The sequence below is a fragment of the Staurois parvus genome, unplaced genomic scaffold, assembly GCF_062004578.1.
Source record: "Staurois parvus isolate SC_StPar_1 unplaced genomic scaffold, SC_StPar_1.0 ptg000564l, whole genome shotgun sequence".
Classification (NCBI taxonomy): domain Eukaryota; kingdom Metazoa; phylum Chordata; class Amphibia; order Anura; family Ranidae; genus Staurois; species Staurois parvus.
In genome coordinates, this window is record NW_028318360.1 from 8704628 (window position 1) to 8730246 (window position 25619).

The following is a 25619-nucleotide window of genomic DNA, read 5'->3' on the forward strand; positions in this document are numbered from 1 at the left end:
GGCAAGGGATCATGTGGACATCTGCTCAAGAACTCAACTTTATGCTTTGAAAAGGAATGAATGTTTATGAACTTTGGTTCAATATGTCTTCAATGATTGTGAGTACTAACACCCAACTGAGGGTGTGACCCAAGTCTGGACAAAAAGCCCCCCTTATGAGGAATTATGTGTTAGACTAGATAGAAGTTGCCTCTTTCTTCCTTTGTCCCCCATTTCCCTATTATCCTATTCCATTTCGTCATAACCCTATTTGTAAATAAATTCAACCATTGTTTCAAGCTCTAGTGGTTCTTCATGGCAGCTAAGATCCCCAAACAGAGCACACTTTCCACCCTGTCTTCCAACAGTGCCCATGCATTGTCACCCTGTCACATGGACTTCTGATATTCTGATAAAGACTACAAGTTAACATTCAAAACACATTATGCAGACATAATGCACTGTTGTCAAAATCAGGAAACCCTCCCTTTGTAAGGTCTTTGATAGAGTGCATGCATGTAGAGGGGAAGTGGCTACAGAAAATCAACAGAATTACGATACAGCAAATAATGAAAAAAAAAAAGTAAAAATAAGTTTGTTTTTTTAAATGCTAGACATGTTTTATGATAGACAGCGCTGTAGTTTAGTAAATGTCATTCAGTTAGGGCTTATATAGTCCTACCTTAAAGTTACAGCTCCTTTTTCCCTCTTACATTTCCATATATTGAATGTACAGTAAGTGCCATCTAAAAATGCTGTGGGTTTTATACGTGACTGTGGTACTCTATATTGTCCTAATGCTATTTGAAATCTTAGTAAAAAGAATGAAACAGAAAAATACTCTGGAAAAAAAGACATAAATAAGCAATGGCAGCCAAGGAACTACAAATCTCAACCCCCAACGGCCACTGACTGAGACAGAAATGCCGGGACAGCCGCAGGGCCGCCAAGCCTTTCTAAATGTCAAGAAGCTACTGTATGCAATCAGCTAAGTGGGAAACGTAGCAAACCACAAGCAACACAGCATAATTGAAACATTTATGTAACACTGCATCACTCAATTAGAATCTACTACATACATTTATTAAATAATATACATGACTGAGCACATAAATTAGCTGTAAATTAAACAGGCTAACAACAAATTTGTAAAACATGTAAAGTTGGGGAAAAAAAGCCTAGCTAGGCGAAAGTCTTAGACCTGCTAGTATCCCTAATGTATATATCAATGCGTGTGTGCGTGTATATATATATAAATATATATATTAAAGTGAAAACCCTACGCAATCTCCTATATATATTATGACCAAATAACCACTTCTGCTGCTGCTTGCAATGTTATGTGTTCCCACGCACCACTAAATATGTAGATAATATCTGATTGCAGCACAGATTTATACCAAAATGACATCATTCTTCTCCAAACAATAAAATCACAAACTGTACAAAAATCACTTTGTGTACTGAAAAAACCAACACATGTATAAAAAATCATAAAACAGTCAAAATATCTCTAATCCCTCAAAATAAAAACAATATAATTATTAAATATGAGGACAATCTTCACACCCCCTGTTATGGCAGAAACATTGATATACAGAAACTAATAATACATAGTGAGTCTACCCTAACAAGGGCCGGGACAAGGGGAGACAGAAGGGGCAGAGGCCCCTGGCAGTACAATTTACTGGGGGGGCGCAGCCCCGTAGGTGAAGTGCCAGCTCACAGTGCTGCAAAAGTCCTGCCTCAACCACCAGTAATAGTATACAGATCACCTGCGCTGAACAACATTTACAACACCTGCAGAGGAGCAGCGGTGTGCCGAATGCACTCCTGAACCCAGCACTAGCTAGAAAGAACACATTCACTTCCCTGTTAGGCGACGTGATCTCTGCTCGACAGATGGTTTCTAGTTCTGGCCCGCCATGACAGCATTCAGAGGCCGGGAGGCGGGATTGGAAATTAAGAGAGGATAGCGTTTACACAGGCGGGGAATATGCATGTAGTTGAGCAATACCTTAAGCAGGGGCTGGCAGATTGTTATTCTTATTTACATGTTGAGACATTGACAGTGTAATGTTGCCTTACACGATCAGTAATAGGGCTTTTCCATTGAACTGGCTGGAGTGGTTAACTCTTTGGGGGAGGGGGCAGCATGAAGGGGTTAAAGCACTGCCACTGGTCACTCATTAGTGACCTGTGGCAGTTAATTAACCCCTTTGTGCTGCATTAGTGGCACCAGCGTCAGTGTTGATTAACCCCTTTATGCTGCAGCACAAAAGGATTAAAAAACACTGCAAGTGGCCACTAATGCAGAATAAAGGGTTTAATTATCACCACCTCTGCCCACCAATGGGCAGGTATGTTTGAAACAGCACTACCACAGAAAGATTAATGTAGAATTCCAACTTGAGGCCTCTTTCAGATGGTTGATCTAATCAGGTCCGCTGTCAGTTTTTCAGGCGGACCTGATTGGACAGTCCACTGATCCCAATGGACAAGTGGGTGTTTGGACAAATGTTTCTGTTTACACCTGCCTACCAGGAAATCTGTCCTCTTCCATTTAGGCAGATTGGGTTTGAGGTGGGTGGGTTTAAACAGACAGAGGAGTTCATTTATACCTGGCAACCCATAGAGTAGAACGGGCTTAGTCTGTATCCACTCTACATAAACTGAGCTGACACGGACCTGTCATCTACCCCACTCTGCTCTGATCAGCAGAGGATCGGTGAGCTGATCTCCTGCTGATTGTGATAGATTCTGCCCCGTGTGAAGGGAGGCCTGAACCTAACTAGCTTTAACAATGCCCCTTGCCACCTCCTAACATTTATGTTGACAAACCTATTTTCATTCCACTCCGGTTCGGTCACGTGATCTCACCTGTGTGAGCCAGAAGCATATGCAGGGGAGAGGAGAGAGCACCAACAATGGCTGGGACAAGAACCTATAGGTGATGTCACCACTCTAGCCTTTACAGCCATTGTCAGAGCTCTCCCTGTATATATCAGTGCTGGAAAATAATGGTGGCCACACAAAATACTGACACTTTGGGCCCAATTTGGACATTTTCACTTAGGGGTATACTCACTTTTGTTGCCAGCGGTTTAGACATTAATGGCTGTGTGTTGAGTTATTTTGAGGGAACAAACAAGTGGTCTCCACATCCGCAACTGGGTGTACCTGGGGGCCACAACCTGGTCCCAGCTTGCTTTAAGTCCGTCCCCATCAACAGGGGCCCTGATGAAGAAAGGCTCACTTGACACATATAGGCAGGGCAACATGTCATAAATATTACATAACGATTGAACCAAACTATTTGACTGTAGCGCAACTCCCATAGGGGCTGCAGAAATACTGTCCAGATCTTCCTCAAATACTTTGCCCCACAGCCAGGCACATAGGGTCATTCACACATTTCTTCAAGAACCAGTCTAGGGGTGTTGTTTTTACTTTTTTAGAACTGTAATAGGGATGGGGAATTAGGTGGGATACTCCAGAAATAGAAAACTATGTACAGTTGAGGACTTTAAGTAATCTCTTAGATAAGCTATGAAAACATTTGTGCTTGAAGCTAACAGTAGACTTCAGCTTTAAGGCAGCAGTAGTAAAAGTAGTAACATGCTTGAGCAGAGTTCCTTAGTAGCAAGAGCATAAATGGACAAAGCTCTTCGGAACACCAGACAGCATCCCCTTTAGCCCAGACCCACAGCTGAGTCTCTAGCACCAGAGGGGGTTAAGAAGCACACAGTCTCTAAGATCCTTAGGTGTCTCTGTACTCACAAGGCCCAAGAGCAGAGGGACGCCTTTCTCCATGATACCAGACAAGATATTCAGTAGACGGCCCCTCAGTCAGCTTCAGTAGAAGCCAGGTCTCAGCATTCAGGTGCTCAGGTAACCCACCTGAGGCCGCATGACAGCAGTTGCCTGAGAGGGTAACGTGCCCTCTCCCAGTCTGGAACAATCCTATACAGGAAAGACCCAGAGCTCAATGTGCTCACTGAATATATGCAGTTATCCCGCATGCCATCAGAGCCAGTCGCTCGGGGATAGGCTTGGGCTGCATCAATATTCACGCTGCCATCTGCATAGCTACACACCTATTTTGAAACTAAGAAAACCTCTCAAGCTTTCTGGACACAGAGGGAGCTCCCAGGCTGGCAGCAGCTGAGCAACTGAGCAGACGTACCTAGCAGAACACAGCAATACTGATTACAGTGTGAAATATATACTTTTACCTAGCAACGATTGCATCCACACTGTCTATGGTGGGACAACTAAATTTACCTTTCAAAACATAAACTAAATGTAACTACCCACACCTAGCACCTATCTAGAAGGGTGCTACATGACTCTTTGTAAATAGCTCATTTAAATCATATAGAAAAGTCTTTAATGCCTATATTATAGGTCCTGATATACTTTTGTCTATATGGATCTGAGGAAGAGGCAAGTCCTCGAAACGTGTCAGCCTATTGGATGTCTACACTCCCAATTGCGGACTGTTACTCAGCGCGGTGTTGACCTAGCTGTTCTTTTAAGATGTGCCTTGACTTTATTGTCGTTTGTGAGTACAACACCTATTTTATTTCTTATTAAACATTTTTTATGGTAATCCACTAGGCCTGTGCGCCCTCTCTTTGTTCTTTCCTCATACTTTTGTCTATATTTCTATTTCTCAGTTTGTTTTAGGGTCTCCAATAATTTCATTACCTTTCATGAAATATGAGTAGCCCACTCACTTCAGCTAATATTTACCAAGACAAAGCATGACTTCAAGGAAAACTGCATTTACCAGGACCACCCAGATGTTATATGTCTGGAAATATAAGAGTCTTGTAAAAATGTGTATTTCTAAATCTAGTCTTGTTTAACTTTGTGTGCTAAAACAACTGGTCAGATATCAGAGGAAGTCAACCATAATCCTGGTTTATGAGCCTTACAATAAAATAGTTTATGTTTCAGGTTCATGCCACCAAGATGTGATCTAAAAGCAGCCTTCAGGTGTCCTAGGCTTCATTTTGTAACATGTTGTCTGTCTGAAGATTATTGGGGGCAGACGGTGATAGGGCAGGAAAACAGGAGTTCAGCAGCAACAGGGTCAAGAGGTCACAAGGTCTCAGCATGCTGGGGGGACAGGGCCGGAATTTAGAGTGCTCAATAGTGATAGGACCAAGGAGGTCATGAGATCCCAGAATGCTGGGAGGGCAGGGCAGGAATACAGCAGTGAAAGGGTCCAGGAGGTCACAATGTCCTCACATGCTGGGGGGGACAGGGCAGGAATACAGGGGTTCAACAGTGATAGGGCAAAGGAAGTAACAAAATCCCAGCATGCTGGGAGATAGGGCAGGAATACAAGTCATTCAGCAGTGAAAGGGCCCAGGGGGTCACAAGATACTAGCATGCTTGAGGGACAGAGCAGGAATACAGGGGATTCAGAAGTGACACAACCCAGAAGGTCACAAGATCCTAGCATGCTGGGGGATGGGTACGAATACAGGGGATTAAGCAGCGACAGGGTCAAGGAGGACACAAGGTCCCAGCATGCTGGGAGACAGGACAGGAATACAGGGAGTTTAGCAGTGACAGGGCCCAGGAGGTCACAAGATCCCAGCATGCTGGAAGACAGGGCAGGAATACAGGGGGTTCAGCATTGACAGGGCCTAGGAAGTCACAAGGTCTCAGCATGCTGGAGGGACAGGGTAGGAATACAGGGGGTTCAGCATTGACAGGGCCCAAGAGGTCACAATGTCCCAGCATGCTGGAGGGTCAGGGCAGGAATACAGAAGGTCAGCAGTGACAGTGCCCAGGAGGTCACAAGGTCCCAGCATGCTGGAGGACAGGGCAGGAATACAGGGGGTTCTTTTTACAGGACCAAAGAGGTCACAAGGTCCCAGCATGCTGGAGGGACATTGCAGGAATACAGGGGGTTCAGCAGTGACAAGGCCTAGGAGCTCACAAGATCCCAGTATGCTGGAGGACAGGGCAGGAAAACAGGGGGTTCAGCATTGACAGGGTCCAGGAGGTCACAGGATCCTAGCATGCTGAGGAACAGGGCAGGAATACAGGGGGTTCAGCATTGACAGGGTCCAGGAGGTCACAGGATCCTAGCATGCTGAGGAACAGGGCAGGAATACAGGGGGTTCAGCAGCGTCAGGCTCCAGGAGGTCACAAGAGCCCAGAGCGCTAAGGGGACAGAGCAGGGATATGGGGGTAACAGGGCCCAGGAGATCAGGTCCAAGTGACTATTGAGCAATCAGCATGGCTGCTTCACCACCTGTTCTCTTTTCTCACGTGTTGGACAGAATAAAGCTGTAATATATTATCCTTCACTAGTTGCTGACATTCTTTATTCAATAGCACAAAACAAGAATGCTGATGTTTGTCTGACTTTTCTGCCAGGCAGTTAGCATTTTTACATGGAGGTCAGCAAGAGTAGACACCTATTTATTTATTTTTAGCTAGTTTGAATGGAAAATGGAAGGTTTAGGAATTCTTTCATACTGCTGTCTCTGTCCACTTTGGGGAAACTTTCCATGACTTAAATTTCCTTGTGACCACCTGTCACAAGTGGGGAAATCTTACCAACAGCGATGCAGCCAGTAAACCCATAGAAGAGTACCTAACACCAGAACAGGAAGTGAAAGGAACACAATGGGAACACATATAGCAAAATCGGAGAGTCTATAACCTCCATAGTTCTGTCTAGAGTTCCATTTTAATGTTATTAAGGAAAAAATATCCAAATTCATTAAATTACCAGTTTAATTAATTAGATGCACAGAATATTAAAGGGTATCCAAACTCAAAAACAAAATTGTAATATTTTGTAGCTTACAGTCCTAGATGTGGTGGCTGCATTATTTTTTTTTTTCCAAGTTTAGAACATTTTCAGAGTACAGAAAATGCATGTCAATCTTGCCAGAAATGCTTTGTCCTTGTCACTTTAAGTGAGCTGCACCTAAGGTTATCTTCCTTCCTATCTGTCTTCTGTATGTAACACCCTGCAGAAATATTGGGTGCAGGATGTTAAATGGACACAAGATGGCAACATTCCGCAGCTCAGTAATACAGAAGACTCTGCCAAAGAAATGCTTTGTGGGACTTGTAGGAGAGAGAGAGAGAAAGAGAGAGAGTGAGGGAGGGTGGAAGAGCTGGAGACTGCTGACCACTGGTAAGTTGGATTGGCAACCTAGCGAACAGGCAGACACTGCTGTCATCTGAGTGATCAGTGTCAGAGGAATCCAGAGAACACAAGGGGTTCCCATCTGCTATCTGCTACCTGACCACAGCCACGGAGTGAGAGAGTGAGAGAGCTCCTTATCTCATATTATCAGGTTGCAAATGACATTGCTAAACTAAGTTTCTCTTTTCTTGGCTTAGTATTCTCCATTCTACAAGTATGAAGTGTTACTGCCTAGATTGTTTGGTCCATCTTGCCTTGCAGTCTACTAATCAATACACGCTTTCAACATACTAAATCACAAGAGCCTACTGCAATATCTGCACCCTGCAGGTCAATTTGCCTTGGTGCCTCAATTTTCATCACTCATCAGAAAACCTTCCCATTCTACTACAGAAGTGTGTTCTGCCCCTTGCCCCCCTTTTTTCTCAATCTCAGCCTCATTCTATGGTTTCACCCCAGGAGTGTTAAAGGGACACCATCCTAATTTAGCATCACTCAAGGGAGTAGCTTCTCTTACTTTATGTTCCCCTTCTTTGGAGAACTTCTACCCTTGCATCAAGAGAGATTTAAATCTTTATTTACACCAACCAGGGCCCCATCAAGAGTGCAGAAGATTGAACATTGCCTTTTAAAAGGACATTGATCTATTCATTTACAGTGCTCTTCCTCTTTCAGAATTGAACCCAGCCACAGGTACCTGAGGGCCCAAAGTGAGCTACTCTGTCAATTTGATTGCTTCTCATTATGCTTCCTTGGGAGAAAACATCTCAGAGCTGAGGGTACTGTTTGAATTCTAAATTGTAGGACATACAAAAGAACTGATTTTAGTTTGCTATACTGCAACCCTTTGTTTGAGTTTATTAAGTGTGTTCACTACCAAAAATAATCAAACTGTCAGTTCTCTGTAACGTGTGTGTTAGTTAATGTCATGGTAAAAGCCCAGAAGGTTCCTCCGACCAAAGATTTAAGATTGTGTCAACAGGGGTTGGGCTTCCAAAGCAGGTTCAGGTAGACAGGAAACCCGAAAACAACTCAGGGGCCATCAAGGGGATAGTGCTACATATAGACTGCCAATTCCTCTGCCCCGCATGTAACAGAGATGAAGAGATAAGGGCACGTTTGTAATCCATATCAGGAAAGTAGCCTAGGGTGACAACCATGGCTCCTCCTGTGGAGGAATGATGTATCCACCACACTAAGAACTGGCAAGCTGTTATATATAACATTTTTGGTTTTGGGTTTAGATACACTTTAATTGTTAATATCTTATTGATTGTCAACACTGTGGTGTTAGGCCAGGATTTGCCCACATAAGCAAACCTTTGAGTATGAAATGAGCACCTCCCGATCCAACCAGAGTTGGCCATCTCTTATTAAATGCCTCTTCAGAAAGTAACTAATTTCCAAAATCACAGCTTGATTCCTTTTTATTTCACCTTTTTTAAGTGCACAGATATCTATTTATGGGCATTTTAACGCAGTGAAACTATTTTCATTTGGCAGACATTTGCTGCAGATTTGTCACAGATTCACTTGCAGAGTCACCATATATTTACTTGATAACTTCATTTGCCCATGGATAAGTCGTTTTATAGGAGGTGAAGATTTGCTCAGACTTTATAAACGCACTTTTTAGAATTTTCTGGTTTTAATACACTACCCATAGGACCATAAGTTATCTCTTACACATTTTAATAAATGCTGTTCTGTCTTCAGCACAGGTGGTCCTCTTCCTCCCTCTCTTTATACAAATATTTTACATTTAAACTAGGTTTTGAAATGCAAATCTCTAACGATGACCGTAAAAAGTCTCAGCGGTGAGCACGGCTTGGCTGGCGGTTCATAGTTCTCTAAACTGTGAAAAGAGCAGAGTAATTAGAGCGATTAGTGTAATTAAGTGTAATTCATGAAATACTGGTGGACTGGAGCTGGGCTCATTACTATGTCCGAAGCTCTATTATCCACCCTGTGCATCTGATACTAGTTTTGTACTCAGCCAGTCATTTCACCAACATCCAAGATAATGACAGACCTTTAATATTGGTAATGTATACGAAGATGGGCTTATTCTCAATTTATATGGAATTATTATAGAATTTTATTTTTAAAGAAATCCTATCACTAGGTTTTTTTGCCATTCCTCTGGATCAACTGTGGGTATAGGATAGGGTATACGGAGGTTTTCTACTTGTGTGTGTTGCTTTTTTTTTCTCTGTCGGATGAACTGGATGGACGTGTGTCTTTTTTCAACCAGATTAACTATGTAACAATGTAACTTCCGGTAATCCAAGGTGGAGTTACTAATAATGTAGCTGTATTCCAAATCCATCACCACCATAACCTGAGATTAATCTATCGCCTGGCCTAGGCTATATACGTTTTAAAGTAGAACTCCAGACAAAGTTTTTTGCTTTTTTTTTTTTTTTTTTTACAGTGGAATAGTAATAGAGCATATTGAGGATTTTTTTTGTGCTGTCTATTCCTTCTGTTGGGGAGATTTCCACTTACTTACTGTCTGTCTGACAACTGTCACCCAGACAGGAAGTGAGAGGTATCTCCTTAAAGAGACACAATTGGTAGCAAAAACTAGACAGGATTTCGAAACAATCCCCACTCTACTAAAACAACATTTGTATTGCAAAATGTTTTGGCTCAGTGTTGGGGGGAGAGAAAAAGTTAGGGATTGCTGGAAATGCTAAAATAGCAACAACGTATTCCCTGAACTCAAATACCTCCAGCCCCTTTCATGCCTTTGTAGTGTGCCTTTTTATCCAAGACTAGGAATATTCAGTTGTGTGCCTTTAAGTGAGACCAGCAAAGGACTGAACACATTTTTCTAAAATCCCAGCATTAGTCCATTCCTAATTCCTGGGACTAACTGTTTCCTCCCTATGTTGCAGCCCTGGGAGGCCCAACTCTTTAACAACATCCTCTCCAGGCAAATCCTGGAATAAAAAAGACCCTTTTAAAGGGGTTCATGAATATGTATCTCCTTCCCCAGCCCACATCATCGGCATAAACCTCCTATTGATTAGTGAAATAAATATTAAAAACCGATAACATTGTAACCTCTTGCTCTATCTGCTGGACAACACTTCTTAGTAGAAGGCAGACGTAAAATTTGCTCTAGGCCAATGGTCTCCAAATTGTTGCCCTGGGGCCAGATGTGGTCCTTTGCTTGCCTTTATCCAACCCTTAAAACATTATTCCTGCCACTGACACCAACAATGGGGCATAATTCATGACACTGACACCAACAATGGGGCACTATTCCTCCCTTTGACACCAACTATTTCTCCTTCTAATGCCAAAAATCGAGCATTGTCAACTCCCACTGGGCAGTCACAGAGCACTGAAGTCTGAAGGTCAGTTAACCGGGGCTTTCTTTAGAAAGTTTGGAGACCCCTGCTCTAGGCTAAAGGTGGGTACATGCTGTTAGTTTTTTTTTTTTCATTTAACCAGCAGGCTGAAAGAAAAAAAAAACAAACAGATTCCTCCATCCACACAAGCAATGTGGACGGAGTTATCCTCCATGACATGCGATTGCATTCTGATAGCCAGGACTCCTCCACTGTCAGAATACACTGGTCAGCAGCTGCAGCCATTGAGATTTTCTAGTAGAACCGGTCAAAGAAGGCGATAGTCTTCTGTCAACCAGGGAGGATCACACAGATGAAAGTTCCTAATGAACAGGACGAATTTCGATATGTGTGTACCCAGCTTTAGGCTAGGTTAACATTAGTGCAGGTACAGGAATGCGTGTAAATTGCACGCATTCCCACACCCGCATGCAGCCACACACCAAATGCGCTTCTAAAAATAATAGGCGCCAGGTGGCCATTAACTTCTCATGGCACCGACATGCACTGAAAAATGTGGTGCAGTTTTCTGAATGTGGAATCACGATCGCCAAAGCACCATGCGATTTCCATGCAGCTGCATTTTAATAAAGGTGCCAGAAGTTTTTGTCTGCAGTTAAACTCAGGCACAGCAGCCCATTCAAATGAATGGGGTGCTGTGCCTTTGCAAAAGTGGCATGCAGAACCTCACTAATGTGAGCCTAGCCTAAAGCCAGCCACAGATGGAGTGATTTTCTTTCCTGGAACCAGGCCTGCTGTTAGAAACCACAGGGCTCCATACAGCCTACCTGACATGCCCCCCCCCCCAAAAAAAAAACACAGTTTACTATGCTTCAGTTATGAATGAACACAGTGAGTGATCTGTATCATTTTTATTCAGGAAAGGAAGGGGCTGGTAAATGTGACATATTTACTGGACCCTTCCCCCACTCTCCTTCCTGAAGGATCCTATTGTGGTTGATTTACTAAAACTGGAGAGTGCAAAATATGGTGCAGCTGAGCATGGCAGCCAATCAGCTTCTAACTTCAGCTTGTTCCATTAAGCTTTGACTAAAAAAAAACTGGAAACTGATTGGTCTGTATGCAGAGTTACAGCAGATTTTGCACTCTCCAGTTTTAGCCAACCCCATTGTGTGCTTGCAGCTGCCAGTAGTAAGGAGAGGAGGGAAGCTGGCAGCACTGTGGGAGTGGGGGCAAACGGTGGAGTCTGGGCAGCAAGGGAAATGTATGGTGCACAGGGAGGGTTATGGGTGTAGCAGGGGGCAATTATTGGAACCCATCCCCTGTATGGCTCTCTTTGCAGCAGCTGAAAGCCAGTGGAGAGAGAAGAGAAGAAGCCAGTTTTCAGCTGCTCCAGAGAAAGACCTGCAGGGGACCAGTTCCAGTAATTGCCCCTCTGCCATGCTGATCACCCTCCCTGTCCACATTCGATTCACCAAGCTACCTGGGCCCCCCTGCTGGCCTGGGCCCTGTACAGGAAGACTGGTGGTACCCCTTTATTCACAGCCCTGCCTGCAACCATGGATTGCAGGAAAGAAAATTGCTCAATTCCCCCATCAACGCAGTCAATGTTAATGGAGGAATCTCTCCCTTGGAGCCATTGCATTCTCACGGCAGGCAGGGGGAGCCATCCCTGTCAGGTGAACCATATTGATTACTGCTAACAGCTATAATAGCCGCTAGCAATAGTTGCATGCAAAATCCAACAACGTGGGTACATTCAGCCTGCCCATACATGGTGGGAATCCTTTTGCCAGCTTAAGGGAAATCCCAATAAATCCAGATAAGAATAACAATCAGAACTGCCCACTGAATTTGGAATAGGGACACTTCAGCTTATGCCAGGGTCTCTACACAATGAACAAAATGTGTGTTTAAATCCGCATAAACGTACACTATAAAATGCAAAAAGCACATTAGTTTATGTACACCGTCATAGGTATAAAAGGGGCCCGAGTGAGGAATCAGACACAAGTTTATCTTGTCTATGGTAATATAAAACTGCTTTAAATCACATAAAGGATTATAGTGTTTGGGCAATATAAGTCTATTTACTTTCTCGCAGTGGAAATGTGATTTAATTACTGTTGATTTTCCACATACTGCTATTCAGTAATGTGTCTGGAGTCGGCCTAAGCTGGAAAGAATGCTTATTTTACAGATAATTTACAACACTGTTCCAAAACCACATCGGTCAACACCATCAGTCTCTTTCAACACCCATCCCGCGAACAGTGCTGCTTACACAAGAGGAATCGAACTTCATGTTAGAGTACACTGCTATGTATGCATATGGCTAAGCGTTAATCTATCTTAGATTACAGCGAATTAGTTGTGACCTGTTGTTTATGCAATTCTGTACTATACAGAAAAGGTAATTCTGTAACCTTGAAATCCAAGCAGTGAAAATGAGCCATAACATTCTTCGCATATCCTTCTCTTGTCTCATTGCTTTGTTTAAAATGTATGTATAGCTTTTTTTTTTGTTTTAATAGAGTAGGGAATTTATGCTGTCTCTGTCCTATTGGGGAGATTTTCCTTCACTTCCTGTCCCAAACTTGCAATGGAGAATCTCTACAAATTTCTGCTTTTGAGATAGGTGTCCCCATGGGAAAATCCCCCCGCATCTTTTGTTCTCCTGACATATGTAATATTTTGGTTTAACCGTCACTTTCTGCCTTTGTGACAATAGCCACAGGGACAAATAGAGAAGGTGAATCTACTCAGTGGGGACATAGTAAAAAAAGATCAGATAAGAGTTTACAATGTTTTTCTACTCTATTAAAAACTAATCAAAAACTACACTGAAGTTTAATCAGTTTATATTTTGCCTTTCCTAGTTCCTCCCTTTTCCCTCATCAACATGCTAATTAAATGTTTAAGTAAAACCTTTTTGTTTTCATTAAATACCTTGTTTTAGACTAATTATCACTGGATCTGTTTGCTTCTCTATGCAATGCAGGCAGATCATGGCTGTTGGGAAGGTGCATGGCACATTGCTGTACATAGCTTCCTGTGGTAATGCCTACATGTGATACTGAGCCTCCATAATTCCTAGAGCTGAAATCCAATAAATGATAGGGGCAGGCCAGGGACCATAAGCTGGGGAGGGAATTGTTAGATGATACTGGGGGGTTTATTTACTAAAGCTGGAGAGTCCAAAATCAGACTCCCTTCTGCATAGAAACCAATCAGCTTCTAACCTCAGCTTGTTCAGTGAAGCTTTGGCCATGAAACCTGGAAGCTGATTGGTTTCTATGCAGAAGGGAGTCTGATTTTGGACTCTCCAGCTTTAGTAAATAAACCCCTGGATGTCCTCTAGCCGGGAAATGAGGAGGACTCTGTCTGACGTGTTTCAGCTTCAAATGTACAATGTGAGAAACTCATAATGTTTAGTGAAATCAGAGCCTGTACAACTGTGCAAGACTGAAGGTAAAGCTGTAGTTCAGCTTTAACTATTAAAGGGTTAGTCCATCCGAAACTGATAGGGGGGGCAAAATCTTTATTTCACCTGCTGAAAATATTAGCTGATAATGATACAATGTATGATTACTTTTTGTATTACATACAGAATATAATCCCAAAGAGAAAGTGAATGTATGTATGTATATATGGGCAGCTCAGTGGCTAAGTGGTTAGCACTTCCACCTGGCAGTACTAGGGTTGTTGGTTCAAATCTGAACCACGACACCTCCTGACTGGAGTTTGCATGTTCTCCCTGTGCCTGTGTGGGTTTCCTACGGTTATTCTGGTTTCCTCCCACACTCCAAAGACATGCTGGAAAGTTAATTGGCTCCTGTCTGAATTGGCCCTAGTATGTGTATGTATGAAAATGAGTTAGGGACCTTAGATTGTACACCCCTTGAGGGTTAGGGACTGATGTAAATGTACAATATATATGTAAAGGAGCTGCGTAAATTGATGGCGCTATAAAAGTACCTGAAATAAATAAATATATATTGAGCAAGATGAACTACCATCTAGGTATCTACAAATGTTGATTCCCCTTGCAAGCTACTTGAAGCCACATGAATGAAGGGCTGTATATCCTTAAGTTTAAAATTACCTCAACATCCCTAAAACACCAAAATGTATACCCCTCCCCCTTTCCAAAATGACTAGAAGAGTGCCATCCATCTTGATTTGAGTGTCCATAGCAGCCCTTTATTTAAGAGTACCTCAACTAAATACAAAATGAGAAAAAACACATTAAACACATATTAGAACAGAACAACAACTATATCTATATAATTGACCCTACCAGGTGTTAGGTCTCTGAAGGCACATAAATAATCACGGAAACCCAGCTAAATCTGCCACCCTGCAAAAGGCACCCAGCAGCCACTGCACCACCCTGGGGACAATTAACCACCAGTGTAGCCACACATACATTGAAGTTACCACAATAATGTTAGCAATGTAATCTAATGCTGGGAAAGGGCACCCATATCTGAGATGGGCCCAACCCATAATTCTCGGAAAATATTAACCAGCACCATCTTCAAAGACCCAGAGTCTCCTATCCACTGCTTATTGGGCTTAACACCACTAGTATGCAAACAATACAAAAACCACATAAGAAAACAAATATTCACCAAGTCAAAAGTTAAAAAAAGCATAAGGTGGTAAAAGGAAGAAGTCCAGGGGAGTGAGGATGGGAAAAACCGGTCTGACACTGGAACAGTTCCAATTGATCCTCAGACAAGATCTGCCTTTCTCTCCTCAAACCAAGGACTACTCCTTCATTCCCCACCCTTCCAATCGGGTAGGTGCTTTTCTATAGTTAAAATTAAACCACTATAACCATACCCAAACTCTACCTCTTCTGCACGCCCCAGTCATGTCGGCTGTCCTCTTAGTTAAACTCAGCTCCAGGCCTAGTCCTTACTTCTCAAAAAATTTAACCATGAACTGATACATGTGTAATTCCTAGCTGGATATGAACATTTTAAAAAATTTGCGGCATTAACTTGTTTCCATTGAGACAATGTATGAGATCTTATATTGGATAGATCCTGGGCAGGAAACATCACTTTTCCACACTGAACATGTATGGGAAACCTCACCCCACAATCACGCTACCTTCTAACTAATGAGCAAATCAACAACCCAATGAGTGCAGGGGAAAAACACATTGTGCAGGTGTGACAAGGAGGGCTGAAGAGAAACCCCAACCTACAGTAAGGACTTTAAACACTAGTTAGCAGTTTCCTATTTATTTATATGATGCAATGGGGATAACCGTTTTGAGGCTGCATTTGACTTGGTTTTCCTTCTGTTTCTTTAGATGCAGCAGGTCCTATTGAGAAGTGTGTGTAAAGCATGTCCTACACAACCTCTTGCTGCATTTTGACCTCTCTTCCATTTATTGTAATTCAACAGCTAGATCATGTGATTACATCTACCGCACAATGCTGTCTTTTATCACTCTTATACTAGAACATTGGTATACATTAGTCATTGTGTTCAATTACACCCTCTGTTACATACCACGTGCCCATATGGCCAGAAGAAATTGACAGCAATTATCATGATTACAGCAAGAAATTAGCCTAATGTATATTATGAACATCTGTGCCCTGAATGGAGCTAGACTGTGTATTCTGTGCATTTGGCCATATTAGCTGGAGTAATGGAAATACCAGCTCTCTGTAAACTGCAATGCTAACCCATTGTGGATCAGGTCACTGGAGTGTGCTCGTTATCAAAACGTGGAATACCAGTCAAATATCTGTGATGCTACAACCAAGGCTATTGGGGCATCTGTTGATATTTATAGCCAAATCCTTTTTTTTGAATAATGTGAAGAAGGGTTAAAACCTCCTTTTTTATTGTCAGAGTTGGCAGCAGAACAGGTGTTTCCAGTGGAAGATTTCCCTGTACTTTCTATCCTGTTCTGGTGACAGCTGGAAAATGTTGGATTCTGTACTTCTGACAATAGTCATCAGGAAAAAGAGAGAAGACAAATATCTCCAATGGCACCCAGGTAGCAATAAAAACTGAAGTTCAAACATTTCCCCACTCCATCCACACATTGAAATACGTTTTGGCTTTGGATACACTTTACCTGCTTCCACACCGCCCTATAGCAGAAATACTGCTACAGGGTAGCACGGGTGCACAAAATCACATATATATACGGGATTTTGCAGTTCCGGGTAGGGGGCGCACACGTGCCTTACCTGCGCCGCCATTCGCGGCCTCGGCTGTTAATCACAGGGTCCCGGTCGGTGATTCCCCGCCGGCACCCAGAGATCGATGAGTATCACTGACTTAGGAGACACCTGTGTATAAACAACACAGATCTCTCCCCTGTCAACTCCTGCACACTGCTTTGTATGGCTCTGCACAGCAGAGCCATACAAAGCAATGTGCTTACACAGTAAAACACACACACACGGCACACAGTTAACCCTTTGATCGCCCCACATGTTAACCCCTTCCTGTCCAGTTCCAGTTGTACAGTGTCAGTGCTTTTTATTAGCACTGATCACTGTATTGGTGTCACTGGGCATGTCAGTGACACCAAGTTAATACCCCCCAGTGTCAGAGTCCCACTATAAGTCGCTGATCACCGCCATTACTAGTATAAAAAAAAATCCAGTATATATAATGCCATTTATAAACGCTATCACGTAAACCAATTAATTTATGCATATTGGGATTATTTTTTTAGCGAAGACATGTAGTAGAATACATTTTGTCCTAAATTTATGACAAAATTTGATTTTTAAATTTTTCATTGGACATGTTTAATAGCAAAAAGTCCAAAATATTGTTTTTTTTTCAAATTGTCAGCATTTTTTATTTTATAGCGCAAAAAATAAAAAATGCAGAGGTGATCAAACACCACCAAAAGAAAGCTCTATTTGTGGGAAAAAAGGGATGTAAATTTAATTTGGGTGCAGCATTGCATGACCATGCAATTGTCAGTTAAAGTAACGCAGCGCTGTATCACAAAAAAATGGCCTGGTCATGAAGGGGGGGGGGGGGTAAATCCTCTGAAGGGCAAGTGGTTAAAGCTGAAATCCCTCCACTCAGGTCTCAGATTACACTCAGCGCTCTGCTCTATGCTGTGCAGTGTAGTGTGTGACATCGGATCCCTGCCCCATCTCTGTGTATCACCTGAGGCTAGTCACTTCAATGGGTGCATGTAAGGGTTTACAACCACATCAAATAAAGAACTTAAAAAAGAAAAGCTCCCTTTTGATAATATGCAAGTACATCTGCTACAATCTGTGCACACATGTTTGTGCACATCAAATAAATAAAAAAAAATTCCATGAATAGGATTTGTATGTTTATGTGCTATCTGTGCACAATTGTATACATATGTCTTTTAGTAAATCAGGTCCGATGTCGTACATTCTATATTGTAATCTGCAAATGCAGTATATTTTTTGTCCATCTGTGCTTTATTCGTTCTCAGCTATATTAAACCAGCTTCGCCCCGCAGCGAACTGGCGCCCATTGTAAACAAAAGACACCCTGTAACATAAACAATAGACTGTAAAGTTCATCTAAGATAATCTTAAACTGGCTCTATAGCAAATCACCACATTGGTATTTTTTTCTTCCCGGATCATTAATTTTACTACAAGTACTTCTCATAACTGGGATCACATTCTGCAAGATCAATATGGGCTCCGGCTCCAGGAGGTTTGTCATGCACAGATGCACTTTATAATCCCTTTTTTCATCGTGGAGTTTTTTTATGTCGTTGTTTGGCAAAGCGGTAATCCAAGCTGAGTGAGTTTTTACAAATGGCCAAACAGCTGCTTAATTCTTTTCAATATTTCAAAAGACAAAGGCCTTGTTATTATACATTGCTACGCAGTGTCATAACTAAGGTCACGGGCCACTTTTATCCTTCTATAATAACAGTGCTTAGCAGGGATAAAGGGGCTCATCTGAATAATAAAGAGACTTGGAATATATAATACATCAGCTCGATAGCTGATCTTTGCTTCTGAAACTGCTACTCAGCTGGCTGTCATGATAATCCACTCTTGAGCCAGTAATGAATTATGACTTATGTTTTGCTGCATACTGTCACGGATCGTAAGATCGCCGCTATCAACATGCGACAATCCCACGACCGCTGCCACCAATATGTCACGATCGCGGCGTGAGACCCCAGACCTTGTCACCAAACTCATGACCAAAGGACTGGCCGATCCAAACCGTGATGTGGCGTGCGTAACAATGCCACGCCCAGCTGCACCCTGCACAATGATTTTCCAGCTAATTGGACACAATCTATGTACTGGCAGCCTGGGAGCGATTGTTACTGGGTCAGGTTAATTACGCAATTAACCCCTTCACACTGCCACCACCTCCTTTTGGTTCAGGGAAAGAGGAAACTTGCAATATCGCTATAACACTATAATAATTGAAATGATCGTCCGCATAACCCGGTCATTGACACAGGCCAGTTATACAGAGAGTTAAACCAACAGTAGCGTCTCTTTAAAGGCAGGCATTCGTAAATTGCAATTAAGAGTTATAGAAACAGTTCAACACTTTCAGAAAGAGAGATTTATTACTAAAAGGGTCAAACAGGTGCAATAAAATATTTACAGAGGAGATGTAACTAAGATATATATATATATATATATATATACATATATACAGTATATATATATACAGAGCAATACAGCACAGCAACAGATAACAGAAGGAAGTTTAGGTAAGTAAGTACTTGCCAAATGAATGCCTGGGGTTAAGCAGCTTCAAGTCTCATGAGCCTCAGGTAGATTTGCTTCTTGTCTCTACTGCCAATTCCGTTGACTCATCGCAGGAGGCTTTGCTTTCTGTCTGCAGATCTTGTATCGCAGACCATTATATCTCTCTAACTAACTTCAAGCAGGGAGAAAGCTCTCCTTATCTAAGACAATCGCACTGGAATTTTCCTATCACAGCCAAACCAATACCTTATTTGGCAACAGGGATTGTTAGGCAGGCTCAGCGTCTTATGCTGCTTGTGTTCCTGAGGCAGGGGAATGAGGAGATACATGAAACCTCCAGGTGGTTACATAGGAGATTAAGAGAAATACCAAAATGCAGAGGTTTAGGAGCAAAATGAATGACCTGCATCTCTCCCTGTGTGCATGATTGTGACATATACGTACTGTATTTGAGGTCAAGCAACTAGCATCTTCAGAAGAAGGTAATCAATGTCACACTACATAAACATACCTCCTAATTTTAGAACTTGAGAATGAGGGACACTTGAAGTAGTTAGTGGTTTGTGGTGCACTATGGCAAAAAGTGGGTGTGGCTAAATTGCGTAGGTCACCCATTAGATCAAAGTCCCCTTGGAGATCCCCCCAGTAGATTAGAGACCCCTCCTTTAGTTTAGAGTTCCTCTTATATCAGTGCCTCCATTAGAGACCCCCATTAAATCAGAGTTCCCTTATATCAGGGCCCCCCTTAGAGACCCCCCATTAGATCAGAGCCCCCTTATTTCAGCACCTCCCCTTATAGACCTCCCCCCATTAGATCAGAGACACCTTCTTTAGATCAGAGTCCTCCTTATATTAGTGTCCCCATTGGAGACGCCCATTAAATCAAGGTCCCCTTATATTATTGCCCCCCTTAGAGACTCCCTCCATTGGATCAGGGTCCCCTTATATCAGAGCCCCCCCATTAGATTAGAGTCTTCTTATATTAGCATTTCTGATTACAGACTCCTTAAATCAGCGACCCCCCCTTAGAGACCACCCATCAGATCAGCACCACCCTCAGAGAACACCTATTAGATCAGAGCCACCTTATATCAGTGCCCCCTGCCCCTTAGAGCCCCCAGTAGGTTGCATTACTGAGCAGGAGGGAGGGAGCCGCTGTGAACCAGGAAGTTGGAGTTGAGGGCAGAGCTGGGAGGTGGAGCATCTCAGCTGTGCATTGTGATTTTTCCTCCCACTATGCACAGCGGCACAATGTGTCATCGGTTGCTAGGACGCCAATTGTCCTAGCAACTAATGACTACAAAAGTGATTGGGGCAGGGGAGAGGTGGGGAAGAAGCAAGAGCACAGGTAGATTCAGCTGAGGATACCCCACTGAGTGCAGCCCAGTGCCGGAACATACTCCAGCACTGGATCTGAAACTCCAGCAAACATCTGTGGGACACCGGGAGTTACTTGAAATCCTGGGACAGTCCCGCAGAATCCTGGACAGTTGGGTGGTATGCATAAATTACTGTCCCACAACAGAAAGTGAAAGAAACATTTCTCCAAACTGAGAGGAAATGCCCTTTTTGGCCGTTGCAAGTGTTCCCATTGGAAGTTTTCGCTTACTGCTATTTCATTTACATCTAAAATTCAATTTCTTTTTGGGTGACAATGGCTACCAGCACCACTTAAAAGGGTAAATCCTCCTAGATTTTCTTCAGGTTACTAAAAGTGTCACTGGGCACACTGCCTCCAATTCAGCAGCACTCCACAAAACGGGGGCTACCCTCAGGAACAGGGAGAGCACCCAGAGTTAAGAATCCATATATATACAATCCGACGAGCACTCCAAACAAATGTCCAAGTTAATTTAAAGGATAAGTTCATTAAATTAACTTAAAGGATACAATTTTTCTTGCAAAAAATTATGCATTTATTATTTTTTCCCACTGGAGCCTGCAAAGCATTGCACCAGTGATCATCAGTTTGTGGACGCAATGTCAGGCTCCTGCACAATCTCCCTCCTACTTTCCTGCTTGTATTTCTGTACAGGTGTAACACATAACATGTTCTAAGGAGTGAATTTACCCTTTAACCGCTTTCCCGCTGCTCTATAGCAGCAGTATTGCTACAGGGTGGCAGGGCTGCGCAAAATCACATATATATATATATATATATATATATATATATATATATATATATATATATATATTTGTGTGTGATTTGCATTTCTGGGTAGGGGGCACACACGCACCACCCTACCGACGCCACTATTAGCAGCTAGGGATGTCAATCACGGCGATCATCGGGTAAAGCTGACAGGGAGAGACCTGTGTGTAAACAATACAGATCTCTCCCCTGTCAGCACCAGCATGCTGCTTTGTATTGCTCTGTATAGCAAACAAATACAAAGCAGCATTCTTACACAATAAAAGACACACACAATATAATGTGAAACACACACAGCACACAGTGAACCTTTTTATCGCCCCAAATATTAACCCCTTCCTGTAATTAGTACAGTGTCAGTGCTTTTTATTAGCACTGATCATTGTATTAGTGTCACTGGGGATGTCAATGGCAGTTAGTTAGTTCCCACCCAGTGTCGGAATGCCCGCCGCAGTCCCGCTTTAAGTCGTTGATCGCCGCCATAACTAGAATTAAAATTCCCGTATATATACTGCCATTTGTAGATAATTAATTAATAATAATAATTAATAACTAGAATTCCAGCATGGGTTATGTTTTGCTGCTCATACTGGGTATTCTGGAGTTCCAGAATAACTTTGTCTAATTGAAAATACATTTTATAGAGCAGGATCCCTTTTCTAAGTTCATTGTAAATTAGTCCATTTGTCCAAAAAAGAGAAGTTTGATGACAAAATGCGCTCAGAAATGGTTTCAGACAAAGCGCTGGAGAGTACTGGACTGGCCAGCAATGAGTCCAGATCTCAATCCCATAGAGAAGAGATGTCAAAACAGCAGTTGGGAAAAAGAGCCCTTCCAATCTGAGAGACATGGAGCAGTTGGTGAAAGAAGAGTGGTCCAAAATTCCAGTAGTGAGGTGTAAGAAATTCATTGTTGGTTAAAGGAAGCAATTGATTTCAGTCATCTTTTCCAAGGGGTGTGCTACCAAATATTAAATTAAGGGTGACAATAATGTTGTCATGTCCATTTTTTGGGTTTTGTGTGGAATGGGTCAGATCTGGTAATCTGTTTCTCCACTTTTTTGTATCGTATCAATACAAACAAAAGAAATAAACATGAGAATGTCTAAACAATTGTAATTGCAACAATTTTATGGGCAAAGTGGTGCATTATCTAACAGAAATGCAAGGGTGCCAATATTGTTGGCCATGACTGTAAGTTAATATCAACATAACGGGGGCCCTCCAGCCAAACTTTGCTAAACCTGGTGAGCTAATAATATTGTTATGATGGAACAAGACATGTTAGAAGGATATGTAGTTTTCACAGCACTGTATATGACAGCAATTCTATATTATAGTTCTTTTTTCAAGCTGTACTATTTACTGGTGATTTTTCAAATCTATGAGATAATTCTTTTGTAAGCCAACATGACGAGGAGAGCTGTATTTTCGTCTAACCTCTAGAATGTCGATCAGGACGTTCTCCTCTGGTTGTTTTGTGCTTCTCACATTCTCCAGAACAATAGAGTAGTAGACTCCTTGAGGGTCTGACTGGTACAAGTTGTATGTATCCATCTGATACCATTCCTGGACAGCAATGAACACCTGGTTCTCGTCTGTGCTGATGATCTGTAAATCCTGCAAAAAAATATATAACTGGTGAAAATGGAGGAAATATTCTGTCTGATGGGTCAAAAAAATTAAAATGGGACAGACATTAACCTAATTTCTAAGTTGACTCCTGTTTAACCATACTGAAGGTGTTTACTATTAAATCCAGAGGTGCACCAGTGCTTCTTCTTCTGTGTGATCTACTCATAAGGACATCAAGTTACCATAATGGCCCAGTGGATGGCACTGCAGTCAGCATTGTTTTAATAAAAAGATATAAGCTGCCATTTACACAAGCCTACCAGTGCGAGGATTTCTTCAACAGTTTGATAAGTAATTAAGACTGAATTGTGATAGTATCCAACTCTTTGAGTAGCAGTACAGACAGCATGCTCAGTAGAAGACATGGGCTTGACACATGGAACCTTTCTCAAGGCCTACTAGATCAGGGAGCCCAACATCAGCTTAAATTGTGACAATTTGCTCGATTGTTAACACCATCCTTATATTAAAAAATGTTTCCATTAAATCCATTGAAATCTACTCTAGAAATCACAGGAAATCCCTTCAGTAGGGGCACAGAAATGAAAATCTAAGAGTTAAATGTACTATTGAAATACACATATAATAAGCTGTTTTGTATGCCAAAGAATATTCATGTTCATCCAGTCCTACTATTTACACAGCTCTATTGCACAGCACAGTACATCTTTTGAACAAATTTAGCAGCTTCAATATGAACTGGTTACCTTGACAGTAACTTGATGGATTTTTACTTTTTTTTTTTTAATTTTTATATGTCTTTTATTTTATACACTGTTTAAATAAATACCACATAATTTTCCATATATCAATGTTAAGTTATTCAAACTTGTTAACTTTTTAAAATTAATTGGCTTTATTTAAAACGCAGTGCCTCTTTCTTTGTGCAGACAGAGAAAGAAAGAGACAATGCAGCCAACTGAATCCAACTGTCATTTTTTTAGTGCAGAGTAAAAAACAAATGTTAGAGACTTTTTCAGCATGAAGAGTATCTTCTCTTAATCCTGCTCTTTTAAAACAAATCATTGCTATGATCTAGTTATTTCTAAAAGCTCGTAAACAGTTACATATAAATCAGGAGACCAAATGGACAACTTTATCAGCTAATTAAATGCAAGATATATGGAGAAATTACATTTTAAATATATGCACTATCCTTGCTAAATTTCCCTTGATTAATCAGACATATATTCAATTGCTCGCAGTAATATTAAACTTACTGTGCCGAGCTGTCGTGGCTAAAAGGTTTCCTAATTCAGTGTCCTCCAGAAAGCAATTAGGTCGGCTTGTGTAGCAATTTTCATGAAATATGAATACTTAATCAGCCACTTTTTTACCATTATTAACTAATAAAATTCTTTGCAGCCTTACGAGAAAGGCCAATAACCAATCAAAATAAAGATCTATGGAACACTGGATGTGATTAATGAGTTTCAAGTGAATAACTCAGACTGTTGGGTTCATTGTTTGACATATATCCTTCCTGTGCTGGCTCAACTATACACGAGACCTTCCAACATCAATGTGTGTGTTTTCCATTGTGGAAAGCTGCTGTACGGAGCAGATGCTGGTCTGGCTTCTGGGGTGCAAGCACGCCGTGTTATTCCTGGCAGAACAATCCATCCAAGATACCGAACAAGTTCTGGACAAAACTTCAGGAGAGACCCAAGGAAACGTTGATCAATGGTTGTAGATACTTGGCCGGATTTACTAACAGCTGAATTTTAAAGTTAAATGGAAAATCACTTTTTTTTTAGCCCACCCCCCAAAAAAAATACAGTCCTTGTTTCGACACCCAAAAAGTGATCTGTAACTGTTTCATCCAAAATGATGAACCTGAGAATGGAGTTATTATGTTATTTAGAGGAAACTTTTGATTCCTCAGATTCTTCTAAACTTAAAGGATAAGATAACATTTGTAGAAAAAATATTAAATGCAAAAATGCGTGCAAAAAAAGAATTTAAATTTGGATGTATTATTTTTCCTGTAGGAGACCTGTGGATCACAAGTGCAATGTCAGGCTTCTGCAGACTAGCCCTGCAGCTTTCAGCCCATATCTTCATATGAGCTTTCAGTTTGAAAATTGCAGGGCTTGTGAATGAGGGAGCTTATCAGCACCCTAGCAGGTCATTTAGAACTACAAACCATCTGCAGCTGTGTGGGTGAACCCCAGCACAGCCATATAGCGGGTGTAAGGAGAAGATCATGGGTACACTGAGGAGGGAGGATCGGGGGAGGGGGAAGAGGCGGCAGGAGCTGGAATTGATTACATGTTCCACCCTAAATATGGGTGGAACATGTGACATGTTCCAAAAGGTGAACTTATCCTTTACAGCAGTATTAAACCCAAAACCAAAATGTTATATATTGCAGCTTACCAATTCTTAAATGCAGTGGGTGCATTTGTTTTCTTTTTTACTCCTTTTTCTGGTGTAGTTCTACCTGGTTATCCAGTCAGTAAGTCTGTTGTTTTTTATCTTCCTTTACAGACCAAGCTGTCCAGCAACAGTGTCAGTTAAAGGACTGAGAAAAATCATTTAACACTGACAGAGGTGCCTACAATGGTCAGCTTTTATTAATTTATGTAAAACCTTTATCCCGAAAAGAATAAAAAACAATTGTTG

At 41.7% G+C, this 25619-nt stretch overlaps 1 protein-coding gene across 2 annotated transcripts in view; it reads right to left on the reverse strand.

Annotated features, from left to right (window-relative positions):
• Nucleotides 1-25619, reverse strand: part of SORCS2 (sortilin related VPS10 domain containing receptor 2) — a 1187504-nt gene that overhangs the window by 199209 nt on the left and 962676 nt on the right. For both annotated transcript variants that reach the window (XM_089691582.1, XM_089691581.1), the window contains exon 9: nucleotides 22800-22979. In XM_089691582.1, the coding sequence (XP_089547708.1) occupies nucleotides 22800-22979 (180 nt within the window). The remainder of the gene's footprint in view (nucleotides 1-22799; nucleotides 22980-25619) is intronic.